The 23122-nt window shown below is 43.4% G+C and overlaps 1 protein-coding gene across 1 annotated transcript in view; it reads right to left on the bottom strand.

Annotated features, from left to right (window-relative positions):
* Positions 1-7463: 7463 nt before the first annotated feature.
* LOC136631357 (B-cell receptor CD22-like) overlaps positions 7464-23122 on the bottom strand; it is a 35060-nt gene continuing 19401 nt past the window's right edge. Inside the window, exons 8-13 of the mRNA XM_066605624.1 lie at positions 13251-13514; positions 13046-13142; positions 12880-12949; positions 12670-12794; positions 10353-10422; positions 7464-8924 (exon numbers count right to left, since the gene is read on the bottom strand). Coding sequence (XP_066461721.1) covers positions 8787-8924; positions 10353-10422; positions 12670-12794; positions 12880-12949; positions 13046-13142; positions 13251-13514 — 764 coding nt within the window. The 3' untranslated portion in view covers positions 7464-8786. The remainder of the gene's footprint in view (positions 8925-10352; positions 10423-12669; positions 12795-12879; positions 12950-13045; positions 13143-13250; positions 13515-23122) is intronic.

Raw genomic sequence — 23122 nt, 5'->3', positions numbered from 1 at the left:
CAGTAAAATTTCTCTAGGTTCAGATTATGCAGTGCTGAGAGAAATTGCAAAAAACCCCGGTGCCACATTACAGGCTCTAAAAGATTCAGTTAGCATGTGAAATGTTCAAGTTCATAAATGTACAAAAAAGACTGAGAAAGTAGAAGGATTGCCAGGAGAAAGAATATGGCAGCATGGCTAAAGTTTGAAAAGTTGCATCTGAACAAACCACAGGACTTTTGGAATAATGTGTTTTGAAACAGATGGAGACGTTTGGCCATAATGATGCATTCGGCAAAAACACAGCATATCAGCACAAACACCCCATACCAACTACCAAGCAGGGTGGTGGAGGGATGATTAATTGGGCTTGTTTTGCTGTCATAGGTCCTGGGCACCTTGCAGCCAGTGAGTCGACCATGAACTCCTCTGCATATACAAAGTATTTTAAAGTCAAATATAAGGCCATCTATCCAAGCCTGTTGCCCTCAACCCAATTGAAATGCTGTGGTGGACCTTAAGAGAATCATGCATAAACAAATGTCTATAAACCTCAATAAAACTGAAGCAACATTATAAGGCCGCCTGCAGAGGAGCGGGTCGGATCCGGTGGCGAGAATTCTCACCGCAGCACCCGACCCGAGCGCCTGCAGAGACGAGCGCGTACTCACCCGCGCCCGGCGGCCCCGGCTCTTTCATGTGCCGGCTGCCGGGCAGCCGGCGCATGCGCAGACCGGAGCCGGCAGCCGGGTGAGTGATGTATCTGTGCGAGCCCCGCACAAGAATAGGACATGCCGCGGTTTGTTTGCCGCGCGACATTTCGCGCGGCCAAACCGCGTCCGTCTGCATAGGAGTGCATATTGTAATGCACTCCTATGCAGGCTTTGAGCGGCAGAAATCCCGCGGGAAATCCCGCCGCGGGATTTCCACCCGTGTGCAGGCGGCCTAAGGAGGAGTGGGATGAAATTCATCCAAAATGCTGTGAGAGACTGATGAAGTCATAGAACAAACAACTACTTCAAGTCATTGCTGCTAAAGACAGTTCTACAAGCTGTTGCTTAATGGGGTGTACTTACTTTTTTACACGCTGCTTCTGCATTTAGATCTATCTTTTGTTAAATAATAATGACACACTTTTATTTGTCATATGTTGTTGTTCTTCTGAGATTGTATTTACCCAATTTTAAGACATTCTAAGGACCAGATGTGGTTTTTTTTAATTATGTCCTGATTCATAAAACCAAGGAATTCAAAGAGCGTGTACTTAGTTTTTCTCATGACTATATGTGCGTATCATGAATCTTGTAATATACTGGCATTAAAATTACAATTGAACTGAACAACGGCTAATGAAGACCTTGGCTGCATTTAAAGGTATTTTGAAAACTCACGCTTCAAGTTCCTTACATAAATTACCTAACAAATACTATAACTTCCATGTGCTTATGAATGTTCCTTTTCATAAGATATGCAGCATTTTCCCTTTTAGAGGTACAGATTGTGCTCCAGAGAAGCCTTTCCTAATTTAACTTGAAACTATAGTCAATTCTGGATGTTACAAAAAAAATGGTTTTGGTCACCCAGTGTTACTGGAAACAGTCAGCATGCTTGTTGTCACGCAGACTCCCTAATAACTTATCTGCTTTCCTTTAATGTTTCTAACACATCAGATTACCGTATAATGCTTATGTAAGGAGTAGTAAGGTGTGTAAGTTGTGAATGCCCCTTATTTTATTACAGAGGAAGGGTACGTTTACATGGCAAATTCATCACATAGCTTTCTGCATGTATCCACCTTTATAAATCATGTAAGAATTTGCAGCTTTCTGATGCAGCTGTCAGTGTTATGGTATACTACCCTTCATACACCAGCCTGGGTGCTCTAGATCTCACCCACGACCCCTGTCCCTGCCTACTTGCCTCCACTCCTGGCTAACCCCAGACGGGCAACTGGGCAGCAGTCCCTACTCTTACTAGGGACCGAAAAAAGGGACACTGGCGTACCTGGATGGAAAGGGTAGAATACTGACAGAAAAGGTAGATGTAAATAACCAACACGAGCAATACTAAGCAGAACTGAGGCAGATGGAAAAACCTGGCGGATAATAGCAAAGTGTAGCAGACAAGATGACAGAATCAGGAGACCAATAAAGGCAGACTAGCTAGCACACTGAGGGAAACCAATAACTGGCAGTGATTGCAAGTCTTTGCCCGACCTTTAAACAAAAGCCTCTGCCCAGGGGCGGAGAGAGGGAGACAGCCAACTCCCAACAGAACACAACAAAAGGGAGCTCGTGCATGGCAGCTGCACTCACAAGTGCGCACGCGCATGGTGCCACCAGCACCACGCTGCCCACACCAGCCAGGCACCCGCGCCCCCGGCAGCCGGACAACAAGCCGGGGGGACGTGCCCCTACTGTGGGACCCCGCACACCGCTGCCTCAGGAGGACCAGCAACCACCGCATGGTAACAGTCAGCACTCCCTGGTTTCTGGTTCCGAGTGGCCTGTAGTGGCCTCACCTAACCAGCATCACATGACCAGTGACACCGAACATGACCAGGCCACTGGGAACCGGAAGCCAGGGAGCACTGACAGCGTAAAGCCTTCAGAGGAGGTGAGGGGGAGCGTTGTATAGTAAGAAATCAGCTGCAGAGACGCAGCTGTATTCCAGTCAAAATCCGAACCAATGATACGGATTTTGACTGTTTCTAGATGCGGACATTCCGCAGCATTTCCACCACGTGTAAACCTACCCTACATTGGCTTGAGATATGCTGCCATATGCAGAGTGGCCTCAATATAAATAGTGTCCCCTATATCGTCCCCAGTAGTAATAGTGTCTCCTATATCAGCCCCAGTAGTAATAGTCTCCTATATTAGCCTCAGTAGTAATATTGACCTCTATATTAGCCCCAGTAGTAGTAGTGACCCCCACAGTGGCCTCAGTTGTATTATTATTACTACTGGGGATGATATAGGGGACACTATTACTAATAGTGTCCCCTATATCAACCCCAGTAGTAACAGTGACCTCCACAGTATCTCCGGTACTATTAGAGACCCCATGAAACCCATATACTTACCCATATACTTACCCTCCCCTCCTGGTCTCCAAAGCGCTGCTGCAAGCGGAAGTGTGTGTGCCCGCAGCAGTGCCTCCTCCCTTCTTCTTTTCTCTTGCGGAACCAAAGAGGAGAGATCAGGGGAGGAGATGAGAAAGATCCCAGATGCATATACTGCTGTTCCCCTGGCTGGTAATCACTTTAATGGTGACTCTGCATCCTGAAGGCAGGGCAGAAGCGGGACAGATATCCTGAAAGTGGGACAAATCGCTGTCCTACCTGGGGACCCTGGGGAAAGCAGGACACAGGGTCCCAAAGCGGGACTGTCCCGCCTAAATCGGGACATCTGGTCACCTTAAAGAGAATTTCCAGTGAAATACTATTGATGACCTATCATCAGGATAGGTCATCAATAGTTGATTGGCCGGGGTCCGTCGCTCGTGACCCTGACCGATCAGCTGGGCGGGCGCATGCTATCAATGCCGCAGTAACACAGAGGTCAGAGGGGAAGTTGACAGCTTGCGCTCACTCAGCTGATCAGTCCGGGTCCCAAGCAACTGACCTCAGCGGATCAACTATTGATTACCTATCCTGATGATAGGTCATCAATAGTATTTCCCTGGAAAACCCCTTTAATTACAGATTGTTGGTCCATGCCTTGTAAGATTATAGCTGCCAGAATGTGAATCACCAAAACAAGGGCTGTAACTGAGGACCAGCACAAGATAAGTAATGCAATGTACAAAATGACTGAGCAGTTTATGTAAATTAATTTTGTATAGAACATTTAACATTTAAAATGGTGTTCAAAAGTAACCTCAATTCTTGGATATTCTACAGAATTCAAACCACACAAAACTAGGTCAGATCAGTCAAGAAACTAGTCAGTGCAACTGACCATGAGGACAACTGCTGTAAGAGATATATTATTACACGGCATTAGTGGTGGTAATCATTATCTACCTTGATGGAAACTGGGTAAACAGGAGTCAGACACAAACACGTGAAGCCTAGTCTTTATAGTAACACTTATCTCTTGCTTCCATGTCACAATCAGTTATTGTTGGTTACAGTAAATGAGATAACTGGTCTTAGTCATAATGCAATAACTGGCAGGAAGCTCTTTGCATTTGATTCAAAATATTTCTTTGGCGTCTCTAAGACCTTTAAATGTCACTGGTTCTAATTTGCCTTGATGTCGTCCAATTGGCCTCATGTTAAAGTTGACGTGCGGTTGTGACCTTAAAAAATGTTAGGTCAGTTGCAACCTATGAGTGCTCTTTACCCGCTGTGTATTTGTAAGTGAGGAGCCCTGTGTTGTCACACCGGCCTAACTGTACTTTATATATATATGAATAAAATGTTCTTTTTATGTTACTTTGATAGGACAAATATTTGGTTTCAGTACCCCTATCATTGCATTGTTACACAACAGGGTCCTGCTCTTAACTGTTGTAATGTAGTGGCTCTAAGGAATTGCCATGTTCTAACCAATATGGCACCAGTAAACAACAGCCCTAGATGCCCTATTAGTTGGAATGTCTATGGGAAATGAATGGTGTAGTTTAAGCTACATGCAAGCACAAGGAGCATAAACATGCCTTGAGCAAAGATGACTTTCTGCTAACCGGTGAGTGAGAGGTGTGATGTAGCAGGGTACCGGAGGGGATTAGTGTTGCAGGAGTCTTCGTGAGCATGTACCCTTGCTACTATGCACTAACCCTTGCCTAAGACTAGTGTTGGAAAGGAGGGGTCCAAGTAACATTGTGGCTGCTAGTGGGCAGGAGACAACAGGAGAGGATGAGGAACACTGGTTCTGTAGCAAAGCTTCGGGCTGTTGGTTAGGAGACATTGGTGATGCAAAGAAACTCAATGCATTTCATCCTCACTGTAAGGCCGGCTGCACACTGGCGGTTCGGATTCCGCATGCAGAATCCAACCCTGTCCCCAGCTGGCATCCACGCATACTTGCCTTTCTTTTATCTTCTCTGTTCTGCAGATGGTCCACATGGCAAGCCGTTGGACATGCGCAGTACAAATGGTTTTTTTAAACCTCTGATTTTCCTGCATCATCGCCTAGCGATGACGTGGAATCCACGACCTTTCCACAATGTCATTGCGGAAGGGCTGTGGATCGGATGGCTTCCATTGACAAATTGAACATGCTGCAATTTTCGCTCCGCGAACGGAAAATCACAGTTAATTTCCGCTCATGTAGAGGGAAAAGGAATTTCCGCAATGCAAATCCACCAGTGTGCAGGCGGCTTAAGACAGTCAGGATGTTGCATCTCTGCTTATCAAAATTGGCTGCTATGTTTAAGCACAAGACTACCACAAGCACAGCAGGAAGTCAGTGCATGAAGGGTCTAGATAAAAAGAATATGCACTCTGAAACTACTTTTCATAGATAGTGCAATACTAAACTGGCATATCTAAACCAATTGTGCACAACATTTAATATCATAAGGAGTTACCTAAGTTTATTATAAAGTAATCTGCATACACAATGTGCTGTTGAACATGAACAGGCCTTAGGCTGCTACTCTTGTTGCTTTGGAGGCAGCTTGCTGCAGCAGAAACCTACCTCCCATAACAACCACAGCAAAAGTCAAAGCAAACTACAATGAGAAGCCATGGTCACACACTATTCTTGGGTACCGCTTGAAGATGCAGAGAGCTAGGAAGGGAAGGAGGTTCTTTTCTCTAAGAAATTTCAAATGAATCTTGAAACTTTTTTGTTATATTTCTCTTTCTGAATCTTTTTCTTGCATTGATTTCTAAGATAAGTGAACCTGCCATGTCTTCATCTTAGCGGGTCTAGCTTCTTACTTTAGTAGCCACGTATCCTCTGACTACAACAATGTTTTTCTTTTGTCTGTACTCATCCATGTTCCCCTGTAGGGGCTTTTCTTGGATTCGGCTCCCAGCATTATAAATGTGTGAAGTGGGTGTTCGCCACCATTCACTGCCAATCAGGTTTGACACCACATATTGACAGTAAACAGAAGGCACCGCCCTCTTGACACATTCACAGTGCTGGGAGCCCAATCTAAGAATAACCTACAAGAGTAGGGGAGGAGATAAACAAAAGAAAATCATCATCAGAGTCAATGGGGCCACTGCTGCAAAGCTGTGCAGCTGATCCCACTGAAGCGAGGCTATGATAGATCCTCTTTAAATACTAACTACTGGTGGATATAGATACAGATACAGTGTTGTGCAAAAGTTTTAAGCAGGTGTGGAAAAATTGCTGCGCAGTATGAATGCTTTCAAAAATGGAACTGTTAAAAGTTTATTTTTGTCAGTTAACAAAATGCAAAGTGAATGAAGAATGGCAGCAGGTGCTGAGGACTGATGAGTCAAAATGTGAAATATTTAGCTGTAACAGAAGGTAGTTTATTCCCTGAAGGGCTGGAGGGCCATACAATAATGAGTGTCTGCAGCCAACAGTAAACCATAGTGCAGTTCCTTGGAAGTTTGGGGAAGCATTTCAGCAAATGGAGTTGGGAAATTGGTCAGGATTAATAATTCTTCAGTACTAAGAAATACAAGCATATACTTTTCCATCATGCAGTACCATCAGGGAGGCGTCTGATTGGCTCCACATTTATTCTGCAGCAAGACAATGACCACAAACATACTGCCAATGTTATTAAGAATTATCTTCAACATATAGAAGAACAAGGGGTCCTGGAAGTGATGATATGGCCCCACAGAGCCCAGATCTCATCATCATCCAGTCCGTCTGGGATTACATGAAGAGACAGAAGGATTTGAGCTACATCCACAGAAGAGCCGTGATTAGTTCTCCAAGATGTTTGGAACAACCTGCCTGCCAAGTCAGAGGCGTAACTTGAAGCTCCTGGGCCTCAATGCAAAACCTGTAACAGGGCCCCCAACTATAATGCTTTATTCATAGTACTGGGCTCCCTACATAGAGAAGAGAGGTCTTATGGGCCCCCTAAGGCTTCTGGGCCCGGGTGCAACCGCATCCCCTGCATCCTCTATAGTTACGCCCCTGTGCCAAGTTGTTTCAAAGACTGTGTGCAAGTGTTCCTAGAAGAGTTGGTGCTGTTTTGAAGGCACAAAGTCGGCACACCTAAAAGTAATTTGATTTACATTTCTATTTTTTCATTCACTTTGGATTGTGTTAACTGACCAAAATAAACTATTAACACTTCTATTTTTGAAAACATTCTTACTTGGCAGCATTTTTTCAAACCTGTTTAAATCTTTTGCACAGTACTTTATGAGAGCAATGGTCTTGTAAAGCATTATGGCTTAATTACATGAGTTTTCTAAAAGAAATCACTTTGTACATTACTCTATTAAGGCCATGAACAGATTTGCTGCTAAAAAATTCTTTATTGCACACAGAGAAAAATTGCATATTAAGATATCAAGCAGTAATGTCCACAGATATAATATATACAACTGATAATAGTGGTACAGGAATTACAATCCATTTATAAGAGCTACAACAACTTTCCATCAACCGGCACTCATTGTACGTGAAGAAACCCTTCAGTCATCATGGTGATCTTATATGATATCATTTCAATTTTCATGATTTGTTTGAAGGAGTTTTTCAGACTTCTGAGCCAAACATGTCATAAACGCCATATTAGTGGAAATCTGGGACCCCCACAATTGGAAAACTAGTGTGCCTTGGTCCCTATTTTTAGCTAATGGTTGGCTAGGCATTTGAGACAGGAATGGGACAATCTCTGTGAGTTGTTTCAGAATGCCCCCACACTGAACTTTAGTCTGATAGCAGTCAGATGTCCAAGAATTCATTTAATTGCCCCCTGTCGCCCTGCATCCTTCCACGCTAATTCCTGACAATCCTGTTTGTAGTAGATATTCTCCATTTCCCCATCACTATGCAGATTCAGCTGGAGAACCTTCCACATTTCTGCAACGCCTTTCCTATTTTCACCCCTCACTTCTCAAATATTATGTACAGGTATATAACTATGTATATTTATTTCTCTCTTCAATCAGTAGATTATTATTCAGTGTGTCATCTCCCCTCTGGTAACGGAGATTAGGAACACCTAGTTCCCAATATCACTGGAAGTTCCAACTAAATTAAAATATTACAAAATCCCTTTAATTAAAAAAAAGCCAACTCCCATAATGTGGAGTTTTGGCCCAAGGCCCTCAGCATCTGTCTAGATACTTTACACTATTCACTAAAATTTGTAAGATTGAAAGACACTCTGACTTCGGCTGTTATATCATTAAAGTTGACTACTGGAGGCCATAGCTTGCAGGAGAGAAGCTCTACTAAAGTCTCCAAAACTGACTACACTGGTTTGTCTGTAAGCTTATACTGGAAATTGGATAAAACTAGTCCTATTCTATCCATAACGGAATTTGTATCATTTCTTTAGATGTGGAACGTATCTGTTTCTTTCAAATATTGTTACAGTTTACATCTGTGACCTGCAGTACCGCTTATCACCTGTGATGTTTAGTAACAATTTCCATAGACACTAATGCAGCAGCTCCCCCAACTCCAATCTAGTTGAGGTCTGATTTCATCAAAATCATTCCTTTTTAAAATATAATATTGTTCAGCATACCTGTTACTGTCAACATCGGTAGATCACCAATAGTAGAGCTGTACAACATGTTTTATTTTTAAAGTAGGTATAAGAACCCCTTAAATGTACGGTATCAGACTGACAAAAGTACATTTTGTCTCTTTTGTTAATTTAGAAGTTTAGAGAACATTTCATCAATGTTTTAACATGGCATATTCCACCTCAGGACCCCGCTCCGCTGCTGTGTGCTTATTGAGGTTGGCGATGGTGGAGTAGTGGATCTCATCTTGGGATTCATCTTGAGTTATCTTTGAAGATTCAACGTTTTCATACTGGAAAGGTAACACAAAATATTGCATGTCTAATTAATATTGAACTAAATAAAACAGGAAGGAAAACAGCAGTTATTTGAGGGGTCAATAGTGTTTTGTGCTGTAATAAAGGTTGGGAAAGCCAATTGTTTTGGGGCAAAGTGGAGACTGGCCTTTTTTGATTTTGATGCCAAAATGAAAATGGCTTAAATCCTGCCTGCCATTCCGCAGGACCCGTGGATGTTGGTATGGAATTTCGCGGCTGCGGATTTGGTTGCATCCTGCGACGTAATTCCGACCCATGTGAAAGGTCCCTAAGGCTTCATTTATATTAGGTAAGTGGCCAAATCCTATAAGCTGGAAACATTATAATACTGTATGTCAAGTACAATGTGTCTGGGTCATGACATAGCAGAAATCCAAGAATGTACTAGGTCAGAATCCCAAATCTGCATAACCCTGTGTTCTGATATTGCCACTAAACTGCTTCCAATTTCCTATAGATGTTTCAAGTTTACTACTGCCAATTAATCATAAATGACCCTTTCTTGCAGAAGTTGAAATGAGCACACTGCCTGTGACATGCTGCATACTGCTGCACAGGGCGCAGCTTGTAGCCTCTCCTGTGCCATAGACTGCTATCTGCATCTCTACAGTATTCTGCTCATGGTTTGGAATGATAAATACAACTATGTCTTCTAATAGCTCTAGCCACAACTCCTTGGGCAAACCGTTATTTTATATGTACTGTACTTCTTGCATATTAGGCTTGGTTTTAGGGAAAATACTGCAAAAATGTCTGGGACAGGGAATGATAGGCATGAGTTCAGCAGTTTGCTGGGGTTTCTCTCTAAGGCTTCATTTACACGAGCGCATATATATGGCGCATTTTTACGACCGACCCATATACACAACCATCTGAGGCATTGGTTTCTAATGCATTGGTTCACATGGGCGAACATACGGCACATAAAAATGTTGCACCGTGAAATATGGAACATACGCAATGTAAATATGCATCAGCGATTATACGGCGGTCAAAAAGTTCTGGAACTATCTTTTGACCGATATATGGCGGTGGCTCCCATAGATTCCTATGGGAGTAGGGGAAAAAGGGAGGGAGAGACATTTTTGCAGCATCCAATGCTATGAAAAGCTTACAGGTGCATCTATGTAGGCATTTCAAGGTATTCAGATGATTTATGCCGAGCGAGGGCTTTCCAGAATGCAACGTATTTTTCTGCTAAAAACGTCGGCCGCATGAATGGATGAGAAATCACTAATTAACTCAAGACTTGATTGCGGGAAATCGCCCATTCATGCGATTTTAAGGGACGGCTAAGAGAACGTAAAATCGCATACGGCCGTGTGAAGGAGCCCTAAGACTAACAATGTGGGGCAATATGTCCTTTGAAAGTCATTAGTACAAATTTTAAGTATACAGTTTACCTCTGCGGTACTCCTTGGCTTCTTGACAACACTGTAAATGTCATTGGGATCCGGGCAGCTTGTCTTGTTCCTAAACAAAAATATTCATAATATTATTGAAGTTAATATTACTTGCTGATGATGAAATTCCTTAATATTTGGGGGAACATGTACCCCCTGAGCCATTTATGTAGGTGCTGTAATAATTTACATCAGAGACAACGCCTTTCAGAATGAAAGGTGATCGCCCTAGGTCCCACTCAGAGCAACCCTGGTAAGCAGCTGATTTTGCCAGTGCAAGAAGCAGTCAGCCAGGCATTTCAATCTTCAAGTAGAAGACAGCTCAAATCTTCCTTAACAGGAGTTGATGTTACTGAGAAGTTTTTATTGCAGCTCATACAGGGGATTCCCAAGTGGGGAATCCCACTCTATGAAGACCATATGCCCTAATAGGACATATGAATAGGGGTTGTTTTCTTTGGACAACCCCTTCTGTTGTTCCATTCACAAAAGTGGCACACAGTATTTGGTGTTTACACTCACACTTGGCGGGATCTTGTTTTTGAACAACTTTAACTTTCAAGTCAGTGATCTCTCACACAGGTCTAGAGGATTGTGTGCAACGCCACTAGTCTTTCTGGGGGTACTTTTATGCACAAGATGGCTGTTGGCTTCCTCCTATACCATTTGTGAGTCTCCGAGAGAATACCCTCTGCCACAGTCTACCCTGCTAGGCATTTTTTATGCGATTAGACCAACCACATATTTCCAATTGACTAACTCCTCTATAGGTCTTTGCAACAATTAAACTGCTACCCTTTACAGAATTACTTCCTGATCACCCTTAGCTGTGTGTTGCATGTACAAATACGAACATTGCTAAACACCTAAAATTGCCAGAGTACGATAATCAATCACAAGGTGGTCCACAGAGTTTGCATCCGTGTCTTTTGTATAGGGATAGCAACTCTCTGAAAGAATCGCTTACACACCTAATCTGGAAGAGCAATAGTAAAGTAATAATTTGAACTTGCCACAGATATTGCATTTCTCTTCACATTCAAACTCTGTCTCATAGGACTACATAGCAAGTCTTGTACCTTCTTAGCTTGCAGGATGAAGGTAGATTGACAAATACTTTGCCTGTGGTTTAGCTACTCTGTGGACTAATTTCTGTTCTTCTCTAAATCCAGCTCACAGACACTTTCGAGGACATTAGCTTCTCTAGACAAGGACTATTTACAGCTACATGTTGATATGAGCCAACTTCATACCTAGCATGTTTTAAACAGCTGCCGCTCACCCTTAATGGCTGTGCATCACGGGGTTTAGTAGGGTAATATTAAAAGTATAATATACTGCAATCAGGAGTGTACCTAAAGGCTCAGGAGCCTGGGTGCAAAAGTACAGCTATAAATAGATAGATAGACAGACCGACAGATACCCTGAGGCCTGGACCAATTCTGTAGGTGAGGAGAGCAGTAAAAGGCACGGAGACGCAGATGCCATACAGCAGAAGGCAGGAGCAATGAGATGACATCATCAACTTGCTCCGCTCTGCTTCCTCTCTGACTGGTCTCACGGCTGGCCTTGTAATTAACCATACTAACAGCCATTAATGCACTGAATGTGCAGTTTATATGGTGGACGGCGGCCTCTGGGCCCCCTCAGCGCAGGGGCCCAGTCGCCATTGCGACCCCAGTGACCCTGATGGTACACCTGTATGCCTATAAAGTTCAATAATTATAAAAAAATATTAAGTTTTCAAAACTTTTTCCAATTAAAAAACCCTCAACAATAAAAATTTGCATTGATATTTACTGTATCTGAAAAAAACTGAACTATTAACATATTGTATTATTTATTCTACATGGTGAATGCCATAATGCAAAACTACACTGTGCCAGAATGAAAGAGTACCTGCACTTTCTTTTAATGTACAGAATAGGTGATTCTAAGCATTTTTACTATAGGTTTTATCAGCCTATTCTGTAATTTTATTTTTTTTTACAAAACTCCTCTTCTGCTATGCAGCTAGGTGAAGACAAGTCTCAGAAATCTATCTTCACCTAGCTGTATGATAGTAGAGGGCCTTCCATCCAACTGTACCTGCTGCTGTTCTCTCTAGCTATTGAAAGTATATGGACACTGAAAATACTGTTCTGCTAAAACCTTGGCCTCTCAGATCCTTGGCTCTGATGACTCTAGGAATGAGAATTACAGAAGCCTATTTTCATTATGCACTGAATTATAGTATTATCAAGCTTTTTCACATTAGCCATTGGATTTCCAATGAATGAAGAGATTGTAGGCAATTTACAGATGTATAAAATTAGACCTGGGTGGGATCTGTCCTCCATTTGTGGAAGCAGGAAATTGAAGACTAGCATAATTTATTTGCTCAGTAAAGCTGTCTTCTGATGGAGTATGTTGTCCTAGTTGGTCTGATTGCTCATTGGTTGTCTGGAAGGTGAAGCAAAAGTTTATTATTAGATGGTGGATTGATGGATTGGTGGATGAATGGATAGATAGATATATAGATAGATACCTTTTTTAAAACAAAAAAAGATGAATCACTTCGGTCATTGTTTGTCTTCCTACAAGTCCTCAACCTAAAACTTAAAAGGTAATGATCTTAAGAAAATGTTAACATTTTTACTTTTTATTGAAAAAGTCCAGTAAAATTGCAGTCCATAAGACATAATATAACTTACCAGATCCTGAAGTGGAGAATCAGAACCACAATTAATATTAAGACGATTAAGGACCCAACAGCTCCTGCTGTGTACATGCCTATTGTATACAAACTATCTGCAAAACAAAGGGACAAGGTCAATCTCTTTCTTGAAATTCCAGGATAATGGTGTTCAACTTGCTTAAAACGTCTGCTGTGGAGTTATCTGAAGAGTAGGAACTCACATGACACGTGGATGTAGACCACCTGTGACTTGTTGGATCCAATGCTATTGCGTATGTCGCAGTAGTACTCTCCCGCTTGGCTCATTTGTATATTGGCTAGTGTATATTCCATTCTGTTTTGCTGTAAAGGTTCCTTTTTGTAGTACCAAGTGTACACCATGTCATTGTTGGGATTAGCATTACCTTTACAGATCAGTTTGATATCAGTGTATTCCGTTACTGAATTTCCAGGTGACACTCTTACAGTCACGTTCTTTGGAGCATCTGCAAAGTGACAAGTAACTACTGTATTAATGTGAAATATTGTTTGGTAATTCGACTCTTGAATCTTTGACATCTAACCGCATAGAATCCTGTGTCTTACCAGTGTTTTTAAAGGAACACACTGGAAAAAATTGATACACTATGTCTTACCCAGTGGACTATCTGAGGCAGTTGTGCAAGACTTAAAGACTCAGAGAAAACCACAGTCTTGTACCACCCCTTCAATCCCTTAGTTTTACTTGGAGTGTTCCCCTAAGTCTTTTCTCCAGGCCATGAACCACACTGACACCTGCAGATATAATAGGAAATATCTACGACACCCCGCAAGTAGCTTCCACCTCAATGACATCTACAATGGGATGTGCTTTTCTTATGTTTCTCTTCATATGTGGATTTTCACAAATAGCCTAAATTTAATCCTTAGTGGTGTCTCTTTCACACTTGAAGAAATGTGTTACACTTTCACTCCTTACCATTGGAGGCTGCTACTTTGCCCTCAAATTTGTCCTTAACAGAGATGGACATGTTACTTCCATGAAAACTATCTTGTTTTCTGTTTGTGCCTACTTCAGACCACATGTAAATCCAAACATTGCTTGAGTAGTGTGACTAGCTCTTTACCTCCAGTCTCAGGTTCTTGCAAACTCTCTTTGCCAGATTGTTACTACTCTTTTGCTGGATATGCTTCTACATTGAATACATTTTCCAAGCTATTCTTCTGAGGACATCTACAGACTTCTCCATTGTGACCTTCTGCTTTCCTGAAAGCTATTGGATTTCAGCAGTGTTCCACCCACAGGTTGAAATTGAGATTTCTTGAAAGAAAATAGAGAATTCAACTCATATTACAATACTGGTGGAACACTGCTGAAAACCAATAGCCAGAAGGAAAGGAGCAGGGCACAGTGAAGAAGTCTGTAGCCTATAGATTCTAAAGCAATGAATCATTTTTGGGTAGAGAGAAGCTTTGCAAGGTATGTGTGCCAGATTCAACTCCTCACTGGCCCTGCACCAATTCCCGGTTAAGTACATGGAGCAGTAGTGAACCAGTCTGACCCTAGAAGTAAAGACCTTTCGGTATATAAAATAGCACTAACTTTAGAAGGATACTGGTTGTGAAGAAGAACATTTACCTCTTTTTTGTACAATATGCTTGCTCAAAAACTTGGGCATATACCAGAAATAACCATAAAGAGACCGGGGGCTTCAAAAAGGGTCAACCAATTGTTACGATTTTAATCATCTTTGGTCAAGTTTGAGATCATATTTTTGCTGTTATTGTAAAACTATTTTAAAATGTGACTTACATTGTTATGGTGAGTTAAGATATAGCTATAACTGAAAAAATGTGAACTATTACATTCTATAACTTTGTTCCAGTGCTATACATTTTCTAAATTCTCATACATAGCACAAAAAAAGTCTTAACCCATTAATGCTATATGACATGTGTTTTCATCATGAGCAAGGGTTAAGTTCTGCGCTATGACAGATATATAAGTCATAGTGATCTGAACTCAAGGGTACTGCCACTGTACCCATGAGATCAGTAACAGTTAAGTGGCTGAAACACATAGCTGGGCTCCTAGCATAACTGCTGTATTTAACAATGGCTTCCAGGTCTACTGTGTACAAAAGGCAGGGTCTAATAGGCTACCTGACTGGAAGTGTAATAGAAGACATTTTTTTCTATTAAATTTAATGGGAATGAAGCTGTCTATTGTACTTCTAGCTATGACAACCAATGCCATCTGGTCCCGCTGCACTAAAAACGGGCTGGAGGAAGAGCTGATCTTCAGGGATTCCGGGCACGTAAATGTTCAGAATACCCTTTATACATAGACACAGATAAAAAGGAATTCAGTTAAGAGCTTATTGGTATGCTTGGGTACGATATTAGTAACTGCTTTCTTCCAAACTTTTTTCCCCTTAGGTTAGTGTGGGTAGAATTTGGGATTGGATTCATATATATTTATACTGTAATATATTTGTATTGTGTATTGTATTTTTGCATAAAATATTTTTGTAATAAAAATAACACAAAAATCACTTTTTTCCCCTTTGCATTTTCTTTTATTATGTAATATAAAACAAAACAATAAAAAATAGTCTTAGTGCATCTGTAATAACTAGAGATGAGCGAACGTACTCGGTAAAGCACTACTCGTCCGAGTAATGTGCTTTATCCGAGTACCTCCCCGCTCGTCCTGAAAGATTCGGGGAGCGCCGCTGCTGACAGGTGAGTTGCGGCGGGGAGCAGGGGAGAGCGGGCGGGAGAGAAGGAGAGAGAGATCTCCCCTCCGTTCCTCCCCGCTCTCCCCTGCAGCTCCCCGCTCCACGGCGCTCCCCGAATCTTTCAGGACGAGCGGGGAGATACTCGGATAAAGCACATTACTCGGACGAGTAGTGCTTTACCGAGTACGTTCGCTCATCTCTAGTAATAACCTGAGCCATAAAATTATCATGGTATTAAACCAACACAGTGAACGGCATTAAAAAGGGGGAAAAAACATAATACAAAACATCAAGGTTTTTGCTCATCTCGCTATCCAAAAAAAAGAATGAAAAATTACCAAAAAGACATATTTACATAAAAATGGTACTACAGCTCATTCCACGAAAAACAGGTCCTCACAAAACTCTGTCAACATAAAACATTTTGGCTCTCGTATAATATGGCAAGACAAAAACTATTTTTTTTTAATAAAGTGTGTTTACTGTGGGGGGGGGGGGGGGGGCGTGGCCAAGCAGCCGAGCTGACCGGCCGCATGTAGGAGCAGCTCCTGCCTAAGCCGACCGAGAATAATATCCTGAACCCATCCTGAGGGCTCCCGGACCCAAAAATCATCACCAGCAGTGAGGGGAGAGGAGACCGAGCTGCCCGTGGAACACACACAGCTCCCGCGGCCAAGGTAATACCGGCAGCGGAACCGCGCCGCCGCGACCGCCGCCACCGCCATCTTAAAAACAGCGCCGGCCGCGGGGAGAGAGGAGGCACGAGGAGCACATGGAAGAGGCTCCCGGAGCGCCGGTAACAGCGCGAGGACAGAGCCAGCTAAACGGAGGGACAGGGGAGAGAGCGGCAGAGTCGGTGCCTCAGTACAGCCCCAAGACTAGGAGCTGCGATCTTTCCCGCCACAACCACGTGCGGGGGGGGGGGGGGGGGCGAGGGGGACGCTGCCAAGCACAAGCAGTAGCTGGAAGCGCACACAGGGCAGCACACACAGCCCTGTACAAGAAGCACTCATAGCCACCACAGTGCCGAGGCCATCTCCAACAGTATATAACCACTGGCCCCAGATACATAGAAGGCACAGCACAGCCAGCAGCTACCCACCGAAAAGGGAGAGGGGGGGGGGACACATGCACAACAAAGTGAACACTACAATCCTGACCAAAGGGCGACTCCAGGGCCACAATAGCACCAAAGTGCAGCTACAGCAGCTTCACACTGCAGAGTACCCAGTATCTAGTACACACAGCAGATACCCAGAAGAAGCGGAGGAATAAAACAGAAACCTTTATAGGGCCCCTGCCCGGTCCCCAGCACTCCATATAAACCGCCCCTCCTAAAAGAGGAAAACTTATAAGACATCATAATGGGCCGTACCAGGCAGAGCCAAGCAGCCGACAAACTAAAAGTATTCGCCAGGGGAGATCCCCGTAAAGACCCTGGCCCCGAACCCACTACACCCGCCACAGCAGGGACCCTGGCGGCAAAGAGCGCCAGCCCAGGACCACCGGAGGGCACGGTCCAAACCCTACAGCAACTGTCTGAGCAACTCCTATCCGCAATACAGACGTCCACAGCCACTCTTACTGGCAAAATTGACGAAGTAAAAATGGACGTAAGCCTACTAAGACAAGACCTTCAAAACCTGAGAGAACGCGTTACAAACACAGAGGACAGAATCTCTACACTAGATGACACTGTCTCCCCAATGTCGACCGCGATACGTGACCTTACACAAAAAGCAGAATATTTGAGACAAAAAGCGGATGACCTCGAAAACCGTTCACGACGGAATAACTTGCGCATAGTGGGACTACCAGAGCGAGCTGAGGGGCAAAGACCTGAAGAATTCATGGGAAAATGGCTCCGCGAAATCTTCCCCAATGCAGGACTCTCACAAGTCTTTGTAATTGAGCGAGCCCACAGAGTGCCCATGAAGCCACCCATACCTGGGGCACCACCCAGACCTCTACTGGCGAAATTACTTAATTCACGCGATAGAGACATAATCCTACAAGCTGCAAGAAAAGGAGGCCCCCTGCGCTATGACAATGCTGCAATATCCATATTCCCGGATTTCTCAGCAAACCTCCAGAAACAGCGGGCATCATTCTTCGGAATCAAACGGCGACTACGAGACCTGCAAATATCGTACTCCATGGCATACCCGGCGCGGCTACGAGTAGTGGATGGAGAACGCACCCGCTTCTTTACCTCACCATCTGAAGCAGAAGACTGGCTGGCTACCAGACGTCCACCAGAAGGACTGTAATGTATATCTAACCAGTTTCCTTCCCTCCTCTAGGTAACGGGACTCTTGTATAAGCATGAAAAAGTATACTTAAAGTCCCTGTAATATATACCAGAAACAGCGCCCTAGACATAAAAGGTCCTAGGATCCAAATTTGAGATGCAGAACCGAAACCTCAAACGTCTAAGATAAATATTCAACCCACTCCCCTCAGATAATAGCGACAAGATGTCCTCTCCCAGGTAACAATAGCTTGTATCTCCCCCTGATTCATTGTGCCCGCCCCCACTCCCTGCCTCGCTCCCCTCCCCCCCTTCCCTTTTTTTTTTCCCTCCGCAACACAATTTAGTACTCAAATAGAGTAAACATGAAAATGGTAAGCCCAGAGAGGGGGAAACTTCCTCCCTCCCTTTCATTTCCTCCCCCCCCCCCCCCCAAGGGGGCCCACCCAGATAAAACTTACTGGACTAAGGTTGTCTTTTACTGTGATTACACCAATACAATAATACCTCAAGTATAGCCATAGTTAAAGCTATACTATGCAGGTTCCCCCTAATGCAAGTTCGCCACGATTGGTATTTCAATAGAGAAGGTATTCAAAGTTAACTTTTGGTTTGAAAGAAAGTTGTTTAAGTTTTAAGTTGGTAAGATATTACCACAATGTTAAAAAAAGGTATGCATCAAGCGCTTAATGTGGTTTATAGGAATGTACTGAATTATTGTTGCATGACGTATGATAAAAATGTAACTGGGTGTCATGGGGGAACTCCAGACAGGCAGAAAACCACAAAGAAATTTATCCGGACCCGATTAACCTGCCCTTGCCTATGGCGGAGGTAGTCTTCGTGTCATGGAATGTCAGGGGCATGGGATCAGCCAGAAAGCGGACAGCAATAAATTCCTTAATACGCTCCTGGCGACCACATTTACTATGCCTGCAGGAGACCCACCTTACACCCGAAACCACAAAAGTTTTGTTAAAGCCATGGGTTCAGGTGTCGGCTCACTCGTGCCACACGACATACTCCAGAGGGGTGTCCATACTAATAGGAAGGTCATTAAGATGGGAGGTGGAACAGATTAAAAGAGATCCAGAAGGTAGATATATATTTGTAAGAGCTAAAATCAATAACGACCCATATGTTCTTCCATGCTGTTATAACCCACCACCAGCAACAACAACCATCTTGGCAGACGGCATCCAATTCGCATCATTCTCACCAGATGCAACCATTATCTGCATGGGAGATATGAATATGGTGATGGATCCCTCTGCGCACAGACTCGGGGGTGGTGCTCGGAGGGGGGGAGACACTGGCATGACCCGACTGGTGTCTATTATATCGGTGACGGGGTGGCTGGACTTATGGCGCATATTCCACCCACAATCACAGGAGTTTACCTGCCACGCAGCACACAACCACGCGCTTAGTCGAATTGATTATATATTCGGATCTCCTTCAATATTTCCCAAAGTCAACTCTATAGAGTTCCTTCCCCGTAGGATCTCGGACCACTCACCAATCCGCCTGACCCTCAAAAACCCAAGTTTGACTATGGACAAAAGACTTAAAATACACCCATTCTGGCTCTCGCTGTTCGGCCCCAACGACCGCATACCAGACCAATTTCAAATCTATTATGAGGCACATGAGGCACACTCAGATAAGATGCTGGTGTGGGAAGCATTCAAGGCTTATCTCAGGGGATGCTTCAGATCCTCAATCTCCTTTATAAAAAGAGCCACCTCGCGAGAAGGAGAATTATTAGCAGAACAATGCCAGCAGCTAGAGAGAGAATATATTGCAGATCCAACAGACACCAACAAAGACAGATGGCTCCAGACGGGTAGGAACTACTTAATATACTTAAAAGAAAAGGCCCAGAGGAACCTTTTCTACACCTGACAATCCTTTTTTGAACTGGGAAACCAATCCAGTAAACTATTAGCCTGGATGGCCCGACAGGAATCAGCACCCCAGACTGTATTAAGAGTCAAGTCAGACCAAGGAGTAATACTCACTGACCCAAAAGAGATCTTGAACAGATTTCAACAATACTACAACGATCTATACCAAACATGGACCGACTACTCACCCGGGGACCTGGAACTCTATTTAACGGACACAATATTCCCAGAATTACAAGATAACCATAAGACCCTACTAGACTCCCCCATAACAATCGAAGAGATAGAGGAGGCAATAAACGACATGGCAAAGAACAAAACCCCAGGGCTGGATGGTTTACCGATAGAAGTATATCAACAATACAAAAAAGAAATGATACCACACCTACTCTCCCTATATGAATATATATTCGATAAAAAACAGCTCCCAGAATCAATGTTAGAAGCCACCATAGTCCTCATCTTAAAGCCAGAAAACAGCCCAGAAGACTGTAGTTCGTATAGGCCTATTTCATTACTGAACACAGATTACAAAATCCTCACTAAAATACTAGCTTCACGCCTAAACCAAGCTATAAAAGACATTATACATCCAGACCAAACAGGTTTCATACCCGGAAAATCTATGTCAGACAATATTAGAAGAACGCAAGTGATTACGCAGGTGGGGTGGAGGTGGGGATCGGACTGCGCTCTGGCCTCATTAGACGCAGCCAAGGCATTCGACTCGGTTGAATGGCCAAACTTGATGAAGACCCTATGGAGGTTTGGATTCGGGGATGCATTTGTTAGATGGATTTCTATCTTATACAAGGCACCGACGGCTAGGGTAGTGGTGAACGGCCTGACCTCCACCTCCTTCCCGCTGCACAGGGGGACCCGACAGGGCTGCCCGCTTTCCCCCTCCTGTTCGCAATTGCCATAGAACCCCTGGCATTAAGAATCCGACAGCACGCCTTGTATAGAGGTGTTCAGGTGGGACCCAGAGAAGATAGGATAGGGTTACATGCAGACGACATAATATTATATATGTCAGACCCCAAGAACACCCTACCACTAGCCATCAGCCTAATAGACCAATTTGGAAATTTTTCAGGCCTGCGTATAAATTGGCAGATATCCACATATATGCCTTTAAGACCAGAGGGATGGCGGACGGGGGAAGTATTCTGTAACCTACAGGTTACCCCCCAATTTAAATACCTCGGAGTCCATATTACCAGAGACCATACCCTGAGTCTAGATCTAAACATCACCCCCCTACTAACCCTACAATTAAAACTGAAATCCTGGAGCGCTCTGCCACTTTCGGTAGCAGGCAGAATAAATCTCATAAAAATGATAATACTCCCCAAGTACTTGTACTGTCTAGAACACGCAGAAACAACAATACCACAGAAATTCTTTAAAAAAACCAACTCCCTAATAACATCATTTATTTGGGGACACACCAGGGCCAAACTCCGAATGGACACACTACAGCGACCTAAAGAAATAGCAGGAATGGCACTACCAGACTTCAAACTCTATTATCTAGCGGGACAGGTCAGATATATCCGTCACTGGCTGTCGGGCTCCTCCCTCCCCAACTCTGAGCACCACTTGATGTTTTTCCTCTCGGAGGCATCTCCTTGGATTCTCCTGGAAAAACCAGGACTGTTGACCAAGAAGATGCTACCTATCCACAGACTTGCGACCAATGTGTGGCAGGCATGTAAGCTACTGACCAAACGAAATGGCACCCCTCTGGAGACCCCTCTATGGGACAACAGAGCACTACCACACCTAGTGAACCTGCCAGATAAACAATTCTGAACAAATCTAGGAATCACTACTTTAGAGCACCTATACAGCGACCAAGGACTAATTTCATTTGAGCAACTACAACAGCTATACCAAATTCCAAGAACAGGCTTCTATAGATACTTACAACTTAGGCACGCATTAACAGCACAATTCCCAGAACCCAGACAGCCCTTCTCTCAGTACCCATTAATAGGCATACTGTGTACCCAGGGGCCTAAAGGACTGATATCGGCACTATACACCCACCTGTTACAATCCAAGATCCCCGAATCGCCAATGACAGTGGTGGAAAGATGGAAAGAACTCATCCCCACTCTCACTAATGAGGACTGGGAGACTGCGATGTCCACATACACCACAGTGTCACCAGCAGCAAACAACAAACTGACACAATTATATATACTGCACCAGTGCTACCTGACCCCGATCAGACTGCATAAAATGAAGAGGACTCCCACAAACCAATGTCACAGATGCAGAGCCCCTAATGCAAACTTCAACCATCTAATATGGAGTTGCCCTAATATTTACACATACTGGGGAGAAGTAACAGAGTTCTTGACCCAACTGATGGGTATACCAGTACCACAAGACCCAGCAGTGTGCCTATTGGGCATCCTAGACGAGGAGCAGTGGCAATACCACGATAGAATACTCCTCACTAAGACGCTATTCTACACCCGCAAGCCAATAGCTTTGCGTTGGATGGATAGACGCCCCCCCGACACTCTCAAAATGGCAGAAAATAATTAATGCTATCCTACCATACGAAAAAATAGTATACAAGAATAGAAAATGCCCCGACAAGTTTGATAAGGTGTGGGAAAGATGGTGCGGATCAACAAGCACAATATTCACGCAAGACCGATTCCAAAACCTGCTGAGAGCAACCGCACCTAGAACAAACCGGTAATTCATGGGGAGTTATGACCCTCCACTGACGCCGTGTGCTAATATGATGTCCCAATGTACCTAATACCAACATATGTTAATGTAACGAATTGTCTATAATTACAGAACCACAAGAGCATGTGATGTAAACAAAGTTGTTTATTCATATAATGTATACAAATTGTTCAATAAAACGAGTTTAAAAAAAAAAGTGTGTTTACTGTGAGTACTAAACCATAAAAACTATAGGAATCTATTATTGTCTTAATTGTATTGACCCGCAGAATAAAGATAACATGTTTACACCACACAGTAAAAGGCCTAAAAGTGATACTCAAAAAACAAATCTCCCAAAATTGTGGAATTTCTGCTTTTTTCTATTCTTCCCACAAAAAAAGGAAACAAAATTTTGCAATTATATGGTGGCATTAATTAATTTCAATTTGCTTCACAAAAGGAGTCCCTCAGCCGGCGAAGTCTATAGCAAAATTAAAAATGTATGGCTCTGAGGACATAAT

The sequence above is a fragment of the Eleutherodactylus coqui genome, chromosome 6 (assembly GCF_035609145.1).
Source record: "Eleutherodactylus coqui strain aEleCoq1 chromosome 6, aEleCoq1.hap1, whole genome shotgun sequence".
Lineage (NCBI taxonomy): Eukaryota > Metazoa > Chordata > Amphibia > Anura > Eleutherodactylidae > Eleutherodactylus > Eleutherodactylus coqui.
The sequence above is the reverse complement of the archived record's forward strand: the minus strand, read 5'-3'. Positions and strand labels throughout refer to the sequence as shown.